The sequence below is a fragment of the Centrocercus urophasianus genome, unplaced genomic scaffold (assembly GCF_019232065.1).
Source record: "Centrocercus urophasianus isolate 14NV4802_14NV808 unplaced genomic scaffold, USGS_Curo_1.0 seq_14, whole genome shotgun sequence".
NCBI classification, from domain to species: Eukaryota; Metazoa; Chordata; class Aves; order Galliformes; family Phasianidae; genus Centrocercus; species Centrocercus urophasianus.
The window spans coordinates 16,096,210-16,116,508 of record NW_024884586.1 but is presented as its reverse complement, the minus strand read 5'-3'; the positions used below and the strand labels follow the sequence as shown (position 1 = coordinate 16,116,508).

Genomic DNA, 20,299 nt, shown 5'->3' with positions numbered 1-20,299 from the left:
CGCGAAGAGAGGCGCCCCGATGCGGTTACACCGAGGACGCCCCGAGGACCCGCCCCGCCGCCCCCAGCAGGAGGCACCGCGGTTCCCGTGCTCGGCGGCGTCCGCGATCACACGTATCCGGGTTTCACCGACAGCCGGCGGCAGTTGGGGCAGCCCCGCGTCCCGTTGGTCTGCAGGCACCTGCAAAAGAAGGCGGGCGGGTGGCAGGGGGTTCCGCCGCCCCCGGTGCCAGTGCTGCCTCTGAGCACGGGCCACACGGGCGGGCACGCAGCCGGCCCGGACACCCACGAGATCTGTCATACAGTGGTTTGGTGGAAGCGCTGCAGCACGTTCCTCCACAAGAGGAAGCTGCGTTGCTCTCCTTTCCTGCTAGGGACAGCAGCCCCCATGGACTCTGGGGGCAGTCCCGTACTGGTGTAGTGTCATCCTGATGGTATGTTCTTAAATACTTAAGTTTTGGAACTAAAAATAAGACAATGTCCATTGTGACAGTAACACAGTAATGGACTGAACGCCTTACTCAGCTTTGTACTCCTCACCTACCAGAGTGAAATGGAGGGGTTCAGGGAAAAAAGCCAAACCGCTTGTGGGAGCATAGATCTCCCAAAAGGTAGTAACAGATAATCTGTGAACTGAGCTAAGTGCCTACAAGGCAAGGGAGTGAAGTGGACGTTACAACTAAATCTCACCCTCTAAAGGCTATGGCTAATGAAATCGTGTAGAACACCTGGGGAAAAGCATACACAGCTGTCTTGTTCTGAGCATGAACTGCTCCTTACTCTAACATAAGGGCAAAGATCTCCGGTATTTCCAGCTCATTACTTTAAGTGGAAGAAGTGGGAGCAAGGCAGCGCCTGCAGCTGGTTGTTCTTCTCCCCAATAGATTCTCCACACATGCCACAGTACAGCTCCATCTCCTCCACGCATTCATGGAACTTCACTACATGGTCACGCAATTCTCGCTGCTGCCCCTTTGTGCGATAGATCCTTTCACACAGACAGTGGAGCTTCAGCAGACCAAGCTGCACATGAGAGGCAGAAACAAGAAAAATGAACAAGGTGAAGATAGAGCACTAGCAAAGGGACAGGACCACTATGGCCCCAATTAGTCAGCTAGAGAAGTGACAGCATAAAAGGGTGCCCAAGGGATAGGATCGGTCATAAGGACATTTGGTTCCCTCTGCCTGCAACCAGCACTCAGTTCAGCCGTGGCACAGGCCAGAAGTATTCTTCAAGAGGAGACTCCTAATCCTTCAGCTCTGCAGTTGCTTCACATTGCGTTTTTAATGCTCCCCATTTCTCCCTGTTTATCCCACTGTAATCCCTTCCTCACTTCTCAGACCTGCAAGTTGATGCTTATAACTAAACACAACAAAGCATCATCAGTTGGTTAATATAGACTCATTAGTAAGCAATAACAAGTCTGGATGCTGTAATGCTTGGAATATTAAATCGCTTGACAGAAGACTAGAGAAAGTAATGAAGAGAAGCTATAGGGTCCTACCTTGTTCCCTAGTCCCTCTGCCAGTTCCTGTGCCTTTTCAATGCTTTCCAGAGCCTGTAAATGGAGAGCATATATTACCAATTCTCAGTCTGATGTAACAAAAATGTACACGTATAGAATACTCTGACAGGAACTGAAAGAAGAGATACAGTGTGAAATTTGAATGAACAAACATCCCTGCAACCATGAACACATGGCTGTCTGGTAGATATATCCCACCAAAAGTCCATTCAGAAGAAAAGCTTTGTTTCTGAAAAAAAAAAAAAAAAAAAACAACAACAAAACAACCCACACAGACATAACCATCATTTCTGTTCCAGCCACGTCATGCAAAGAAGGGCTATGACGCTGGCAGAGGCTGGGGTTTCTAAGCAGAGAGAATACATTCATTTAAAATCAATCACACAGTCTTCATGATTGGGATGGAGCATAAGTAAAGCGAATCTTGTCCCCCATCCTGCTTTACAGGCCCAATCTCTTTGAGCAACTCCAATTTCATTTTTACAAGAGGAAGGGATGAGCACTACTAACGGGCTTTTCCATTTTCTTGCTCTTCATGCATCCACTTTGTCCTACTTACATATAGCACACTGTAGAAGTGTACTGCGAGTAATCTTTTCAGTTTGAAGTGTTTAGTATGGCAACTGACATATCAAATGAATCTATACTTTCCCCTACATGTCAGAGCGTTCCACGCTGTTCTGATACTCTGTAGTTCTGGGAAATGGAGACTAAGACCCACTTCAGGTTTATTGAGGGGGAAGAAGACATTTGCCTTTAACCACAATATTGATGAGGAACCTTATCAAATTTCCACACTGGAATAGTAGGTGATGCCAAGTTATAAGAGTTGAGAACCATCTGAGATGAAAGAGTGCACTCTGAATACAGAGGAGAGGGCATTATATCTGTGGCAGCAACAGCCTAGGATAAGGGACTTGCAGAGGAAGTAGGCAGGAATCAATGGGTAGCAGATAAAATATTACTGAGCGGTGTGCCTAGGAAGTGTGACTGTATACTGGAAAACTTGAAAGTAATTACTAGGATTAAGAAAGTGAAGCATATGAAGTGGAAGGAAGAGATGCTTGAGAAGTTCAGGGGACAGTCTTTCTAAGAGAGGAACACGAGACTGCACGAGCGTTTGGGCAAATAGGCTGTGACAGCAGCTGGAAGGAATTGGGATAGACACAGTATTAACTACATGCAATGAAAGAATAGTGGGACTGTCTGAGGAAATTGCCCCAAGAAGGCCAGGATAAGAATAGGGAATCTGCAAGTGGAAAGCTTTCTTAAGTAACTGATACTGGGATGGAGCAGCATGAGAAATGGAAACTGAGGAATAGCCGTGGGCAATCGTTCAGTGCTTTGACATTTGAGGAGGTCATGTTTGGGGTGATGGGAATAAAGTCCCTGACCATTAGGACAGATTTGCCTCTAACACTTAGTGCAGAAACCAAAACACATTCCCTTCTTTAACGGATACCGGTGAGATTAGGGCTCTCTGCAAAGTCCTTGCCAGGGTTTCACAGAGATCTGCCTGTAGTATCAGAGCATGGCAGTGGCTGAAGGTGGGATGAGGGAGAGCAGGGATTAGATGAGTGCTCTGAATATTTTTTTGTTTAGCGGCCTACCTGCATCCTGTCCCATATTTTTGAATATGATATATGAAAGATACATGATATATGAGGTTTCATTAGGCAAAGTTTTTAAGTCCAGTTTCTTCCAATGCAAACAGTTTTTACTTAGTAAGATTGCAATGTGTGTTTTACCCAATTGATTTCCCTCTGTAGGGAACTCAGATGCTGATTGCACTTTGAGCGTGTTTTTTTCTGACAGGTACATGCTTGTTTTCCTTCTGAGAAGCTTCATTTTACCTCATATACTTTGTTCTCTCTCGTTATTGATAAGAGTGAAACTTCAGGTATCTACACCCAAAATGGCACCCCAGCGTGTCACTATGTAGACATTCCAGGTCCTTCAGCACTGAAGACTAACTTTTGAGCATTTTCTTCTCCAGCCCACTAACAGTGGGATCTGCTGCATCTAGTACAGTCTGGATTTTAAGACATATACACCACCTAAGCACTTTCAAAACAGTGAACTTCATCCTCTTATACTATATTGACCCGCTGTCTGTTCTCAAATCCTTTTCTGCTCATTTCTCTGCTTCACGTCATGATTTATACACCTCTAGTTTCTCCAGGAATTTATGGTCATATTTGTCTGCAAAGCACATGGTGGAGCTGTAGGGCTGTCTAAAAATGATCACAGTAATAAGCTTAGTCATACTGCTAGAGAGTAGGCAGCGGAATCTATTTTAGAGAATAAGCTGATTGCCTTCAGTGGCAGAAGCAGACTTCCTTTCCTCAATGCTGCTTTCTCAGTGTAGTGTTTAAAGTCATCAGGACTGACTAATGAGACGGTTCTGTAGGTCACCAGCCTGACTCAGAATGGATGTTCATATTGTTAGCAACTAATTCCTGGCTTAGAGGAACCATCTGGAGAAATACGATTACACAAGCAGAAGACTGCTGGTAGAAAAAGGGGGACAGTTCTCTATGCATCTGATGGGCATTCAGCTCAGAAAATGACAGCTCTCATCTCATCTGAAAGACTTATGCAGAAACAAGTTTGTTACTGACCTTGTCCAGCTCCTTCTGGATCATCCAGCACTTAGCCACTCCTAGCAGCACCTGGATCTGACCCAGGCGGTTTCCAATCTCTGTCATGATGCTCATGGCAGAATCATACCGGGGAAAGGCTGTCTGCAGTGGCAGGAAGGAAAACACATGTTTTGCTATGACCCGCTTTTCACACCGTCTTCCCATCCCCTCTGTCTTTCATGGTAGCTGTACCTGAACATCTCTGCGACTGCGATGGATATCAGCAAAGCACAGCAGACACAGTGCCTGCAGAGGCCGGTCACCATGCTGAAGGGCAATCTTCATGGACTCCTGAAAGAAATTAGGTCTTTGGTCAGTAAGGGAGAACAAACAGAGCGGGGCTGTATGCTCCAGACACTGAAGGGTCAACTCTGGAGAAATGGCGCAGCATTTTTAGTTAGTTTAAAGTGCAGTCTTGTTCATGTTCCTAACTAGACGACATTCATAGGCTCAAATTTTGAGGCACACACTGCTACTAAAACCAGAGCTCTAAGACTGGGAGACAGTGGGAATATCTAGTCAGGTGTGAAAGTCATGGCTTCCCTTTCCTCCCAGCCCTGTCCTGTAGGTAAGATCCCACTGCAGAGACCTCTGCCAGCTCTGTGTCTGCTTGCACCCTTGTACCTCACAGCAGTCCATAGCGTCTGCCAAGCGCCCCAGCTTCCGGTAGGCCACTGCCATGTGATACTGGCTCATTGCACGGTACTTCAAGCTCCAGCCTGCTCCATAGTCATTCACCAGCTCTGCTGCTTTACATGGGAAGAACAAAGCTTTCTCATAGTCCTGTAAGGCAGACAGACAGTAGTGACAGCAAAAGACCGAAAAAGAAAAAAAAAAAAAAAAAAGGGACAAAAGCAACTATTTTTGATTTACTAATGCTGCAACAGCTAGCAGATTTTTGTACGCCTTTCTTCCCCTGCCTGTCCTCTTCCACGTGCCCTGCTTTCTCTATTGATGTGAATATCAAACTGTGGAAGGTGGAATTGCCATGTGCTGAATTCATATTGCTCTCTATTTTCAGGACACGTGAGAAATGACACAGCATATGAATTTTATATAGTACACCAACAGCCATATGCTGCCAGAATCATTTGTTCTCTTCTGTAGCTGAAGCCTGAAAACTGTCTCTGGTTTTATGTTATCTTTGCTTTCAGCGTATACATGGAGCCCTCATGTTTTTCATGTGGAAAGTCAGGATCTCTCAGAGGCTGGTTATTCAGCCCTGCAGGAAGCAGGAACAACATAATAATGGCCTCAGCAAATCCACGGTAACTAGTTAAAACACACATGCAAAAAAAATATATATATAAATATACACATCTTTCTGCATTAAGAAAGTTTAGAAATAAACCTTGTTTTATGATAAGTACATAAAAGTATTAAAGATATCTAAACCATTCTCAAGTGAGATACTTCAGTTAGCGAGTCTTCCGTTAGTGACAAAAATCAAGACTTTTTCAAGAAGGGAGATGATTTGTTGCATTTATAATGGAAGTTAGAACTGCAAATCACTTCACCCTCAATTCCTGCCTGGTTTTGTACATACAAATAACTATTTGCCTGCAACAGTAGTTGAACTAGAACCCTTTGAGTTCTGCCTGCTTGCAGATACTGCCTCCTCTGATGTGATCTTTGAAGCTAAGTTTAATCTTTTCAATTCACAGCTGCTTCTGCTGAACTACATAAGCATTCCACCAATCCTTACTACAAAGAGGAGTATTCTCTGATGATTTTACAGTGTAGATATTTAAATTTGGAACATTCTGCCAGCACTTCACTTCCTACAGCAGATATAAGTTGAAATTCACAGTGCTTTCCATTATGAGACAATTGCCCTCCCATCCTCCCCCCCCTTGGATTACTGCACCTTTATCTGGGCATAGAAGTTCCCAAGGCTACAGCAGACTCGACACTCCAGCATCTTGTCGTCATTGTTGTGTGCATAGCGTAAAGCTTTTTCAAAGCACTCCAAAGCCTTCTGGAAAATGCTGAGGCCCAGGAAGGCATTGCCCATGCTGAGGCTCACCTGGCCATTCAGCTGCGGGCTCACAGTAGTACCCTGCATGTTCAAGCATGTCTTACAGTAAGATATTGTTTTCTGGAATTCACAGAGTTTCTCATTGCTGCGAGCCAGGTTTAGATAGCCCTCTGTAAGGTAATTTGGGTCTTCCAGCTCCCGTGCTGTGTCAATCTGTACCACTGCGAACTTCAAGTAGAAAAGACCGTGTTTATAAAAGGCATGTAATTTACTTAAATACAGCTCAAACACTCACAGAGTAGCACCCTGCACTGGAGAAGTGGCACATCCCTGAGCAGGGCAGCATGGATCACATGGCACTGTATACAACAAGCAATTAATTATCTGCAGGTTTACACAAAAGCAGTCTATGCATGTGAACAGTCTGAAGAAACCTCTTTCTCAGCCTCTTGGACATGGACACTGAGCTGGCAGTTAGTGGAAGAAAAATGTTAAGTGATCCTAAAGAGAAGCAGGAGAGGCAGAAAACCTCTGGCATCTTCACTTTCTTCTGCTCACATAATTAATTCTGCTTTCTCTAGAAGGCTTGATATTGAAGTACTCAAAGAAACTAAGTAAGCTATTTCATCAATTTTATACTAAAAATTATAGTCTAGTATTGTTTTTGTTTTTTTTTTCTATGATTCCCTGCTTCCAGTTCTAGTAAATTTTAAGTCTGTTTTCTTTTAGACCTCACGCTCTTCTGAGCAGAGATTCTCTTCTGTGCTCGGTGATGAACCAAGCACACTGCTGCCTTGAATTAACATTCATAACAAAGGTAAATATTCAGCAATTTTCTCTATATGTGTTTTCATTAAAGCAGTCAGATTCACAGATAACAATTCCTAAAGGCACTATCTGTTTCATTTTTGCACATTGGCAATACATAATGATTTAATCCGCTAGAACATGTTATGTATTCCACAAAGTAGAAACCAATACAACTGCTTATGCTTGGGTGTATATGTCCACCCTCTCCTTAGCATTTCAAGAAAGCTGCCATGTGGACTCATTAGCACGTGTTAGCTTATTCTTTCCTGCATTCCCTTACCTTTATGTAAGTTCTTCATTACTTCTCGATTGCCACAGCCTGATTCCATGGTGTGAAGCAATTTTTCTCTCCGAGAGACTGAGCATAACAACTCTTCTTAAATCACAGTTAATTTCGTGTGTTTAATTCAAAGACCCCTTTTTCCCCATTATTTCCTCTCTCAGTGATTAATATTAATGTTTTCCATCCTCTATCTTTGATAACTTGCAGTAAAATACTCAGTTTGAATGAAGCTGTTTGTTTTTCCTAATACTAAGAGGAACTAAAATTCATCTAGTCTGAGCTCTTCTTCTGTTCTCTTCAGGGGTAACAAATTATGGTTTGAGTATCTTGGGTTCACTCATTTGCCTGTTTCCCAGGTAGCTATACCTTACCTTTTTGGATTCTCTCTTCCCTAATCAATCTGTTTTTTCTGCCACCACCTATCCCACAGCGTTTCTCAGAACTTCTCATCTTCAGATGTTTTCCATGTGTGTTAATACCTTTTTTTCCTTCATGCTAATTATCTGCTTTGTAGATGAGGTTTTGACATGTGCACAGGTTCACTCATAAGATGACCCCACCACTTCTAAACAGAGCTACCAGGAATTTTTCAATGAGATATGGCACCCCCTTCACTTTTTGTTCTACATGCTGAATGATTACTAGTTTAGTAAGAGGCGGTCAAAAACATTAGAACACCAAGGCCCTTTAGTAAGACCCTATTTTAGGCTGGGATAGCTACTTAAGACTGTTAATACACTGTCCTGTCTTCCAGATTCCTCAGTCAGTCTCCCAGACACTGTCTGCTACTGTATGTATGCATCCTGTGACTTCTCAGATCCATTCATCAGCTTCTTCTTATTCACTTCATCAATGTGTTTATCCTCATGCATTTCTGTATGCAGCTTCAGCTTCTTTTTGCCACTCTTTGATCAAGTCTTATATCCTTTCTCCAATGCTTCACAACTGGGAGCCTCTCTCTGACCTCAATTGTCAGACTCCTCCTTGAACATCTTTCAACATCCACCCCCTACTCCCCAAAAAGAATCTCTGTTCCCCTCTTAATCAGTCCCTTTGCAAACAATTGTAATAAAAATGTCAGATCTGTGACAGATACCAAGCAGTTGAACAAGATAACAGACATTTCCTCACAAGACTGCTGCTTATTCTATAGAATCTACTTGAAGATCTCTATTTACTCTGAGGTACATGCTGAAAACAGTTTTTGCTGTAGTAAATGTTCTGTTTTCATACCTTTCTCTGAAGCTTCATCACAGGGCGTGCTTGTATGAGGAATAAATCAAGAAAGGTCCCCATGATTACCTAGAGAACCTCATTAACCTAGGAATCCTAAAGGATGAGGCCCAATAAGAATTTGTACTCTGTGTATCTTGTAAGCTGGAGCTATCAACACAGCGATTAAGGCAGCTCACAACATGCTCCCAATAGCTAGCACATGTTACTATATGCAACATAAAAGCCCTGATTTTACATTCTTATCTCCAGCCACACTCTGTAGTGGGTGTAACACAATGGCATGCATTCATCTCCAGTTTGCCTTACCTTCAGCATATCTTTGTATCTGCCCATCTCTGCATGAGCAGTGATGAGGCAACCCAAAACGCGAAACCTGCCAGCAGGATCCGCAGACTTCTCCAAAACCCTCATCCAGACTTGCAGAGCCTTTTCAGTCTGATTAGACTGGTAGAGATGGAGTCCTTTTTCTATCTGTTGCTTTGTCTGGTCCTGACCCATCTCCCATGCATTAAAAAGCCTCATGTACTAATCTCTAAATGCAGCAAAAATGAAGAGCCTGAGAGAACACAACATAAAATGCCCTAATACAGGAGGGCAGGTTGTGTGCTCAGAAAGCTTGGAGCTATAAAAACCCAGCCATGCCAGGCAGCTGGAGCTGTGGAAGGCAATGGCAAGAAATGGTTGTTTGGCAATGAAGGCAGAATCCCAAATCCACTAAACGAATGTCTTGCTCGCTAAGACTACATCAGTGCATTCGCCTGTCCAACCCCATCAACAAAGACGAAAAGCACAACAGGGGGAGAAAGAGAAAAATCTCAAGTGACTGGAGTGAAACTCAATCTGAGCAGCCACTGCTAGGCATCTCCATTGGTTGCAGCTGTTCCTGCCAATCTGGCTCACGTGGCTCCCAGGAATGCTGGTCAGGCTTCCAGCCTCCAAGGTCAGGGTGAGCCAACTGCCCACCCCAGCCTGCCAGAATGCAGCTTATAAATACCTCATGGAGAGACAGACAATCAGCTGCAGTCACAGGGATGTTATGTTTGCCTCTCTTTTCTCACTTACCCTTTTCTTTTGCAAAAGCACTGTGGTGATGGGGTAGTCTGGGAGGTAGTAGACTCAGCTAGCATTGTATCTTTAGGAACAATACATACTCTAAAAAGTAGGTTATGTTTTAAAAAGGAATTCAAAAATTCCAGTACGTACACTCTGCTTGCAACAATGTGCCTGATAGTAGAGCATATCCAGAGAGGGCCACAAAAATGATCCAAAAGACAGAACACTTCTCCTACAAGACAGCATGAAAGAGCTGGGGCTGATGAGCCTGGAGAAGGCTCCAGGGAGACCTAATAGTGGCCTTTCACTGCATAAAGGTGAGCTGCAAGAAAGAGGAGGACAGACTCTTTAGCGGCGTCAGTTGTGACAGAACAAGGGGAAATGGTTTCAAGCTTAAAGAGGATAGATTTAGGTTGGATAGAAGGAAAAACTTTTACACAGTGAGGGTGGTGAAACACTGGAACATGTTACCCAGAAATGTGGTAGATGTCCCATTCCTGGAGACTTTCAAGGCGAAACTGGTTCAGGGCCTGGGCAACCTAATCTAGATGCGTATGCCCTGGTTCATTGCAGGGGAGTTGGACTGGATGACCTTTAAAGGTCCCTTCCAACTCTAAGGATTCTATAATTCTATACTTTGCCAGGCACAAAATTCTGCCTCCTTTCTGAGGACCTCAGCTGGCAATGGGGACTGTTCCTGTGCTCAAGGATCAGCTCTGTCATCAATTCACTGCCAATATGCCACCAATGGCTTCACTTCTCAAGATGATAACCACCCTGAAAAACTGTCTGTGACTGACTGTTGCTCACTGCCATCAGATTCCTGTGACAGTCCAAGAGTCTTCAACAGAATTTGTTAAACGCATTTTTGAAGTTCTACATCCAGACTTTTCTGAACGTTAATGAGGAATTACAATGAATTGAGGCAATACATTTCTGTGCCATCTGCTTTACATAAGATTCTCAGCCCAATTTGAAGATAGCTTTTAATTCTCCTATCTTTGAAAGAGTAAAGTTAGACTGTTTACTCTAGGAAGCAAGTTTCATACCTCTATTGATCTGGTATGCATTTTTAAGGGACCCAGCCTTTGAACCATCTATAGACTTACTCTGCCCTTCAGAAGAAATACCTAACTGTGGGGGGTATGAAGATGCATCAGGGATATACGAAGTTTTTCAGATACAGAAATCCCCGATGCAGTTTTGTGAGTCTTCTACTGGCCAATTAGAAATGGCAATTCAGATTTTCAACAACAGACCCAAATACAGAAGCAGGCATATCTCCAGTTATGTCCATGCTTCTATATGAATATGATGCCTGGGGCCATGGGCAACCAGGTCTAGTATTCAATGGCAAGGTTGGTGACCCTGGCGGGGGGGGTTGGAGATTTATGATTCTTGAGGTCCCTTCCCACCTGGGCCATTCTGTGATAACTGATGGAATGCTGGTTGGATCATCCTGGTCTGGGTCATAGCTGCCTAAGGAAACACAAACCCAGAAGAGCCTTCCTGATGTAATACTCTTGAAGAAATCAGGACACACAAGAATAAGGAATCAGAGGCTGGAGATTCCATCCATGCCTTTATCCAAAATTCTATCAAAAAACAATTGAAAATACATATTTCTTAATGGTAGAAATCTTGATACCATCAGGCTTATTTACTTTTGTGAGCTTATAAACTCTATGGTAATCTCATTATTTAATTTAGCATTGTTTTTTAGAGAGGTGATGTGCTAGAAAGTGTTTCAGCAGAGCCTCTGTATACCCCAACTATGGAAATAAACTATGGAAAAAAAAAAACCTACAGACAACTGAAGGAAAGAAAAGCTAACAAAGAGCTGGTTAATGCACAAAGCCAACACTTAAAATTATCTAGTTCCCTTAGATTTCAGGGTTTCTTTATAAGCCAGATTCAGAATATAAAAACCTCTCCTTCCTGCAGTGATTTTTATATGCCTCTCCAGAGGTGGGTGATGGGATGGACACATGATGAAGATAGATCCCCGTGGAAAGCAACAATAATGATGTGGCCATCAGATTTCTGGACTTGTAGAAACTTAGAGACCCAGAGACAGCAGCCATATAAGAATTAAGCCAGTCAGGACTCAAAAAGGGGAAACAAAAAAATTCACATAACTCTTTGCTGGAGCAGACTACTTCACTTTATTTTCATACCTGTCTGTAACTTAAACTCATTCTGATATTTTTGGGCCACTTTACTGTAACACTGCTTTTACATCCCATGAAGAAGGATACCTTGCAGGCTGAAAAAGCCATTCTACCAGGGAAATGATCTGTCCTGCATTTTGCTGATCACAGTGTACTTCCTTGCTTTTGTGTTGCATGTAATTCTCCAGTGAAACAGTGCTTAGACTCCTAAGAGTCCAATAATCTGCCAAGATGAAAACTTTAACTTAGAGTTTAGAGAACCACCAAGCTCGAACTAATCATCCTCAATAAACAGAAAAATACTGTGATATGAACAGTACCCACCCTGAGCCCAATAAACCTGTCTAAATACCGAGAGGTAAGAGGATAGCATCACCGAGACACTGACTACGTGTACCTGAGAATTTAGTGGCAGGATGATCAGTCTGCAGCTCAAGACTGCTCTACATCATGTGAGAAACAAACACTTTACAGCTTGTGTACTGTATACAAATACAATACAGCTTCTATATTAAACCATCAATTGATATCAATGGAACTGCAGTTAAACTTGCAAGACGCGTGGAAATCACGGAATCTCACCTGTTACACTGTGAAGCTATAGTCATACACATATTGATTTTCTAACAGTGATCATGCTGAGCTGTTAATCTCCTTGCCCATTACTTTTCATAATGTATCCCCTGTGGCTCCTGGGCACATGAAGACAGCAGAACATAGTGGTAAAAAATCAGGAATATTGGAGCCTGGAGTCAAAACAAGCAATGAGAGCTAGAGGAGAATGTGAGAGAAAGATAAGGTATCCTAAAGCATTCAATATCAGAATTTAATCCGTAGATTTGCGTTTTCCTGTTGATATTGATGAACTTAAGAACCTATGTAAAATGCTGCTAATTTTCAGAGATTAATACACTGGCTCTTATTTATAGCTTAATAGTCTATTGATTGGTGGTGGACTTCCAAAGGCTAAAACAAAACAAAATACCGTCCCAAAATAAATAAAAAAATAAACAAAATATTAAAAAAAGAATACTATCTACCCAGAGGGGTCTACCATCAGATCCATAAGTTACAATGGGCAAAGCTGCTATTAACCAATTGGGTAAGATAGGGCTTGCCGTCTTTGCGGTACAAGAGGGAATCTTCCATCCCAAGTAAGCAAGCTACTTCTCTGATTCAATTGTTTCTCTCCATTTTTCACCTCAGACATATTTGAACTGAAATATCTCCAGCCTTCCTTCTCAACAGCTGCAAATTAACTGCAATGATCCCAGCACACTATGCAACAGGTGGCTTGGCGCCTCACTCTGCAATGGGGTACTGCAAAGGAAGGAATGCAGCAGTGAATCCTGGTGCTTGCAAGTGCTCTCAGATTTACAGTCATGTAGGAAGTAATGGGGTGAAACCAAGTATGCCATTTAACAGAAGAAAAGAACATGAGAGAGGAATATAGCTTCCCCTGGGTGTGCTTGCACTCTGAGATGGAAGCCATCAGAAGGAAACATCCTACTGAACTGTAGAATTGTTCACAAACATAACAGAGTGATGGTCATTGTGGTACTTTCTCCTCTGAGAGGGGCAATACTAACATCAAACTAGTGTCAAGTTTCTGAATGAATTATATAGGCAGAATTATATTCTGCCTATGACAAATATTAACCTTTAGACAACACATTACTTACAATAAAGTAATTATTGTACTTCAGTTCTAAAAGCAAAGCAGGCTTTGCTTATCACAATTTTTTGCCCATTGTAAAACCGGAGCTACTAAGTCCTGAGGTGTTATAAAATTCCAAGAGGTTTTATGAAAATCCCAACCTGCTTGGATTTCCCAGAGTAGTATTTCCAGGGACAAGAGCACAAGGGCTAGAGGCACTTCCACAGTGCAGAATCAGGACAAGTTCTGCAAGCTTAGTCTTGTCTGGGGTAAAGAGGCTGTGGGAGTGGAAGGTATGGGGCTCGTAGGAGTAGAATGAGATGACTTGTCCAGAAGTGCTTATCCAATCCTACATACCACCATGCACACATTCTGTTAATAGATAGCTCAGGTCTGGTGTTGTGCTGGAGTTAATCAGTCCTTCAAACACCAGAAAGCATAATGCAGGTGTGAGGCTGGGTATGTCTACAACTCATTCCTCGGTGAACCACATACTAGCATTATCCAAGGTGTTTAGAATTTGAGCATGAAATGACACAAACAAAAGCTAAATAACCATAAAAACATTTTCAATTGCACTCCAAGTAGCTGATCAGCATGGAAAGCAAGTCTGTGCATCCAGAACAAGTGACACTGGATCATGAAAATTTTTGTAGTTCACAAGTAAGAAACTGAAAGATAATTCTCATCTCTCCTCAGCATCCCATACCTGGATCCAAAAAGAACCTCAAGTTTAAGACACAAACACAACACACAGGGACTCTTCTCAAACAGTTTAATAGCAAATAAACAAAGGAAGGTACCACACTTGGCATATACAAAATGACTTATTGTCGGTGTGTCTGTGCAATTAAAACAGCTTTAAGTTGCCCTTTGGGACAAAAAAAAAAAACAAAACAACACACACACAAAAGGAAAATTCCTTTAACACATACTCGCTTGATCCAAACTTGTAACAAATCTTTTCATTTTTAAATCCACTACACAAACTGCCATCAGAAAAGCAAAATGTGCTCCTCTGCTTCTTAAACCATTGAAGTAAAATCCATAATTCTCTACAGAGTACAACACAATTTCACACAAAAAGACATTTTGTTTTGCAAATCAAAACAAGAAAAATAAAGGAACAGCTCAAACAAGGTAAAGAAAAGCATTTCTATGACTGAACCACGACTTCGAGTTGATTAAATCCCATTACTGCAGAACAGACTCTACATTTGGTCATAGTGGCAATTTGTTTTCTTGTCACATTGTGAATCACTTTACATTGTTTTCTAGTAGAAAAGGCAAAAAACTGTACAAAACCCCTAGTGTTAAATACAATGTTTGTACCAATAAAAAAGCCCACAGGTTTGTCTCCAAAATGTAAATTTTCTTTTTAAATTATTCACAAAAAGCAGCCAAAAATCAGAAAGGCAGCTGCTGCTCCACTATCTCAAATCCATTAAAACCACCATAGAACAATTAAAACAACCAAAGGAAGGAAAGGAAATAAGAAAGGAAAGAAACATCCAACGTTTGGCATTTTGGTTTTCTTCAGATATTTTTCCACAGGTTTCCCCAGAGTTCCTTACGGAACCAAATGCGCACGTACAGAAATGTATTGGCAGTTACTCAATACACTGCAGGGTATCAGTGTCCCCACTGACACCCAGCCCTGTGCATTCAGACTGTGGGACTAACAGCAGCCAGCCCACAACCCTACCTTCAAAATAAACAAGTCTCTATCCTTTTCTCATCCAGCCTCACACTTCATTCCCAGGTATATGTACCATATCCCAAAAATGTTCTGTCTCTTCAGCTGCCTAAAGACTGTCTACGCAGATCTAACTAGTATGTCAATGGTATAGTATCCTCAGCCAACTCAGGATTGGGATGGAATCTTTACTGCATTTTCATTATCCCAAACACTGGACAAAAGTATGATTTCTACCCAATCAAACATAATTAGTAAACTCCTTTCTCCTGGGATTTCATGTCATATCATTTTATATGGTTAAGATATCTATGCTATCTCTCTGCTCTTTTTGACTGAAACTTCATCACAGCACAACACCCTTCAGGCGCCTTCATCTAGAAGCTACCTCTCACTTTCTACCTGTGCAGATCTTAAGTAGGGTTGGGGGAAGCCTGCCATGCAGAAAGCAGTGATTCGTTCTCAATCATTCTGCAAGCCAGAAAAACTGCTCAGCTCATTACCCAATTAAAAACTAAACAAAAACTAAAAAATCTCCGTAGAGATTCCCCAGCTAAGCCCCTTGAGAAGACAGCTGGGGATGGTACCCTGTTCAGGTAACAGCTTCAGAGGCTGTCGTATTGTGCTTGTCACTTGGGAAAAGAGCCAGCAGTTGTATGACTAGGTTTACAAATGCTTTCTCTAGAATATTTTAAATACTTTATTTCAAGAGCTACCCTAGATCTTTCCATGATCCTGCCACCACCAGAGTCTGACTGATAGTATTAAGCTGAGGCTAGACTTCGTAAAAGTGTGCCCTGAATTATATAAAGTACTAGTAAAGAACATTTCAGAGGAGCCCTAGCTTCAGAGAACTTTAGAAAAAGAAATACTACAAAGTTCCCCCATCTTCCTGCTTCCCAGCTATCCCCTTCCACCAAGACTCCTACTACAGGAATAGTGAAGCCCAGCCCCCAAGAGCCTCTGACAGTGCTGGAAATGGAACAAGGTCCAGGTGTTCTGTCAGGCAGACAGTCTAAGTGCACAGGTAGATGCCCTCAGGTGGCTTCTGATCAGATATTTCTCATACCAAAAACACCAATTTAAAAGGATACCTTTGAAACCCATTAAATTGCTCAGTTTTTGCACAAACTATAGAAAACAGAGAGGTGAAGGTGATATATACGAGGGTGTGAAGAAAACAGCAGGAAACATGCAAAACACTTCTGGGCATGATCTCAGTTTGAAAGAATAAAACAAAAACATCACATTTTGCTGAGGAGATTGTAGTTACGAAAAAAACCAGGCATGCTGGGGCTTAACAAAGTACAACATCAACTTTGATCAAATTTTCACTGCAGACTGATAATCACACAGGGAAGCAGGGGAAAAAATAAAATAAAATTAAAAAAATCAACGAATGCAAGGGCAAAAATGTAGCTACAATCGGAAGAAAATGTAGTTCAAGTGTTTTCTGCTGATGCCACTCAAGTCACAAGTTCGAACTCAAAAACACATGCTGTCTCCTCAAGCACAGAAACCAGATCAGCAAAATGTGACTAGGAAGTCTCCTCAAAAATCGAATCACACGACATAATTGACTTTTTCTTCAAAACTGTGTTTTTAAAACTAAGCACACAGAAAAAACTAAGCCTAGAAAGTGATTGGCTGTATGTTCACAGAAATACAAACACTCCACAAGGTATGCTAGCAAGGCTGCTCTGAAGACAATTACAAAGAATCAGATTCACAAAATCAAGTGGTTATCTTACGAAGGTCTAGAAAAATAGAAATTCTTTTATATTCAAATGCAAGTTTAAATATTCCCCCTTCAGCAGTCTTTCTAGCAAAACCAATTTGGCAGCACAAAAAAAAAAAAACAAAGAAAGAAACAAACATAATAAAAATACACATCAGCATCAAAGGTCAACACAAGGTCAAAGGTGAGAGTTCAAGCATCAGAGAAGCTGAAGAGACAAGGATTTGGACGATGTACTTGAACGCCACATCGACATGCTTTAGGCACAACGATGAACAAACGGCAGGAATCTAGAAAAAAAACAAACCAGAAAGAGGGAGACCCACTGAGTTACACAGAGCAGTACATCCAAACAAGGAGAGAGAGAACAAGAATGGGCACTGTACAATGAGACCTCCTGGGGAAGGGAGTTGACAGGGAAGGGCAGCACATGCCAACGATGGACAAGTAAAAGTCAAAGTACATGAAGGACACCAAGTAAACATCAAACTGCCAGAAACTAAATGGAAACACAGGCCTCGATTTTCCTCAGCATCCACTCTGTGGAGCATGCCATGGCCTAGTGCCACACTGACTACTATAGTTCACCCTGTCCCGTTGTCTAGGGTCTCCACTAGCTCTGCTTAAGAGAAGAACAGAGCAAGCACCCTCCTCAGGAGACTGATTCAAAAAAAAATAGGGCTCCAGTGCTCAGTCAACCACAGAGATTGAGACTGTGAGAGACAAGACAGAGGACTCAATGGGATTCACAGGTGGTTTGACAGCTGACACTTTTTTAGCATCCTAACATGGGAATTTCATAGGCAGTGGTAGCCCAGGAAATCCATGTTCTTTCCTTCAGCTACAGCCCCTTCTCATTCCCTAGTAGCTCATGAAACTGTGGAGTTGGGTAGTTTGGAACAGGAAAATAAAAAGATTATACAAGACAAGTAAGTGGAACCAAAAACCCTACACATTAGAGAAGAACTCCTTAAGACTCTTGACTGCTAGTTAAGACTTGTCCTAGCTGAGTACTTTCCATACCATTCGACCTGCACAGGGATTTTCCTTTCCCAGCCTTTAACATAAACAGCCCCCGGCTCCCTGGCTTTGCAAGGAGGGGATTCTGGGCTCTGAGTAGCTCTACAGTCACTGTTGCCAGTTTGATGAATAGAAAAATATGTGTCCTGAACCATTCATAAGGTTTATAAATATGTTAATTCTTAAATTTTGATATACCTTTGTTTCCTCCCCTCAACCTCTGGAACTGCAAAAGAGAAGAAACATTTTGGGAAGAGTGAGGAAAGCAGGAGAGAGGAAACAAGGCCTTTCTCAACTCTCCTGAACTCCGTTTTATTTCCTGTATGCTGCCTTATTTTCTCAGCACCTCTCAAAGCTGGTGACTAGTGCAGGATGAGACTTTCATATTATATTACAGCATTCATGGTTTGTTCAGAAATACAAAGGATTGTATTCTAGCTCCAAAGCAAAAGGCAGTACATTGTCCATTAAAACTGTGAGACTACTTAAAAAAATGCTAAGATTACTTTGCTCTTCATGCTTTCCAGTTTAGAGAAAGGACTTAGCATGGAGTAGAAACAAACTCCAGCAGAGTACAATGGAACTCTTGCAATTATTTCCACAGTTCTAGAAATGCTCTAGCTGCGAGGTTTTAAGTTCTAACCAGAAACTTCTCATGATCTGAGACATGAGACTGAATACATGGCATGAAATCAAGTGGTGCCTAGCATGCACCATTCGGAATTGAGAGTGTGATTTGTTTAGGCTTTTTGAACAGATTTTTCAAATGTTTCACTTAGAATTACCACTCAAGTCGCTAAGTTCCAATAAAGCCATTAGGAAGCAGCCATGAGAAACTGAATGAGAACTTAATTGCTTGGAGAAAATCATTTCAGCTTGTCCTTGTTTTATTCCCATGACTATGATATTGTAATGCAACTGTTCTGCATTCTGTAGCTTATACTTTGTAGTAAGTATGCTCAGGGATGTATAACACCCTTATGTTTAAATGTCTGCAACAAAAACCTTTCAAAGTATTTTGCTTGTTCATAGCAGCACTCCCATTTGCAGCCTGCTTTATTCACGTTTTTGTTTGTTTTTAAGATGCTTCCAAATAAAACACTTAGAAACAACTTCATAACTTGATGGATTCTGCCCAGTTGCCCTTCCCTACCTCACAACTATTAACAAGAAATACTTCAGCCGATTGTATGATACAAGCAAAAACTATTACAATGTGTAACTTGTTATTCAGATTTAAAGCTTTTTCCTTTATTGATTTTATGTGGTCAGAAATTTTGAGGCACATATTTTCCAGAAAATACTTTACTAGCTGCAGATTCTATTTTATCATTGAAATATAAAAAGAAATTCACTGTCATTGTCTCATACTTTTGAGAAGTTCCGATTCTCTTCTGCTTAGATTTCAAATTTAAGGACTATGTATCAAAGGCATTTCCTAACAGTGCAAGGTCTGTACTGCAGAAGGGAAAAGAATAATTCATAGGGAGGTTTCTAATTTTGAACTGTTGGTTATCTATGAGACAGAAGAATCTATGAGTTCATTTGCAACAGTACTACATACTAAATAGCATCAGACTAAGACTTAAATCATTCATAATATTTTCATATTATTACAATATATCTAGTAAAATCAAATATATTCTGAGACAAATGTATAAAGTAGACACATTTCCATCTTGCTTCTAGAAAGTACGTAAGTATTTTCTGGTGACACAGGTAATGTGCAATTCTATTTCATGAGAAGTCTCATGAGGCTTTGTTTCAAAAACTTTCAGATTCTTTGGCTTGAATTAAAAGAAAATTTTGCCGGTGTGGCTAATTAAGCCAATCCCTCTAGAGCTTACTTGAACTCATCTGGTCCTTATTGAGCTATCCAGGAGTAAAGTGTTTGACACAAGAACAGATTATAATCAAGAAACATCTGATGATAGTTTCCCATATTATAAAATCAAGAGTCAAGTTTGCCCCCAAATGGTTTTGCTACTGCTGTTTCGTATGCCTTTTTAACATTCCTTCCAATCTCACTGTCCCTGGCCTATACAAGCATGCTTTTTAAATTACTATTACTTAATTGTTGTTCTGCAGATAATTTCCTTATTTCTAAAATATTTTAATATATTCTTTCAAAACAGATACTAATCAGAATCTAATTCTTTGTTTTGGGCAGTTTGCTCCCATCAAGTCCCAAGAGCTGACTGATCTGTTTTGTGCTTGAATAGAGCATGGTAGGAATTAGAAATAAGATAAAATAAACCTCGAGCTTCCTTCCCAGCAGTCTTAGACTTTCCTTCCTGACAGACAGTGAGGAAGAAAACTGACTTAGAACTGGAAGGCAATAACCTAAGTCTCTAGATTGAGCAGCAGCAACCAGAAAGACACAGGAATGTTAACTTTATCTGACCAGTTCTGTTATCAGAAGAAAAATCTGCTAAAGTCACAAACTTGATACATTTATTAACTTTGGCAACATATACACTGATACACCAA

The 20,299-nt window shown here is 41.4% G+C and overlaps 2 protein-coding genes across 10 annotated transcripts in view; both read right to left on the bottom strand.

Moving 5' to 3' along the window:
- Positions 1–92: 92 nt before the first annotated feature.
- RAPSN (receptor associated protein of the synapse) lies at positions 93–9,098 on the bottom strand. Its single transcript, XM_042814252.1, has 9 exons — positions 8,773–9,098; positions 8,472–8,493; positions 6,035–6,373; positions 4,792–4,950; positions 4,360–4,458; positions 4,147–4,269; positions 1,505–1,558; positions 823–1,022; positions 93–180 (listed from the first exon to the last, which is right to left on the bottom strand). Exons 1-9 carry the CDS (start codon positions 8,994–8,996, stop codon positions 108–110), a joined length of 1,293 nt encoding a protein of 430 aa, XP_042670186.1. The 5' UTR covers positions 8,997–9,098; the 3' UTR covers positions 93–107.
- Positions 9,099–14,113: 5,015 nt separating this feature from the next.
- The window catches only part of CELF1 (CUGBP Elav-like family member 1), a 53,916-nt gene continuing 47,730 nt past the window's right edge, over positions 14,114–20,299 (bottom strand). For all 9 annotated transcript variants that reach the window (XM_042814249.1, XM_042814248.1, XM_042814241.1 and 6 more), the window contains one exon: positions 14,114–17,079. The gene's annotated coding sequence lies outside the window, so the exon portion shown is untranslated. The remainder of the gene's footprint in view (positions 17,080–20,299) is intronic.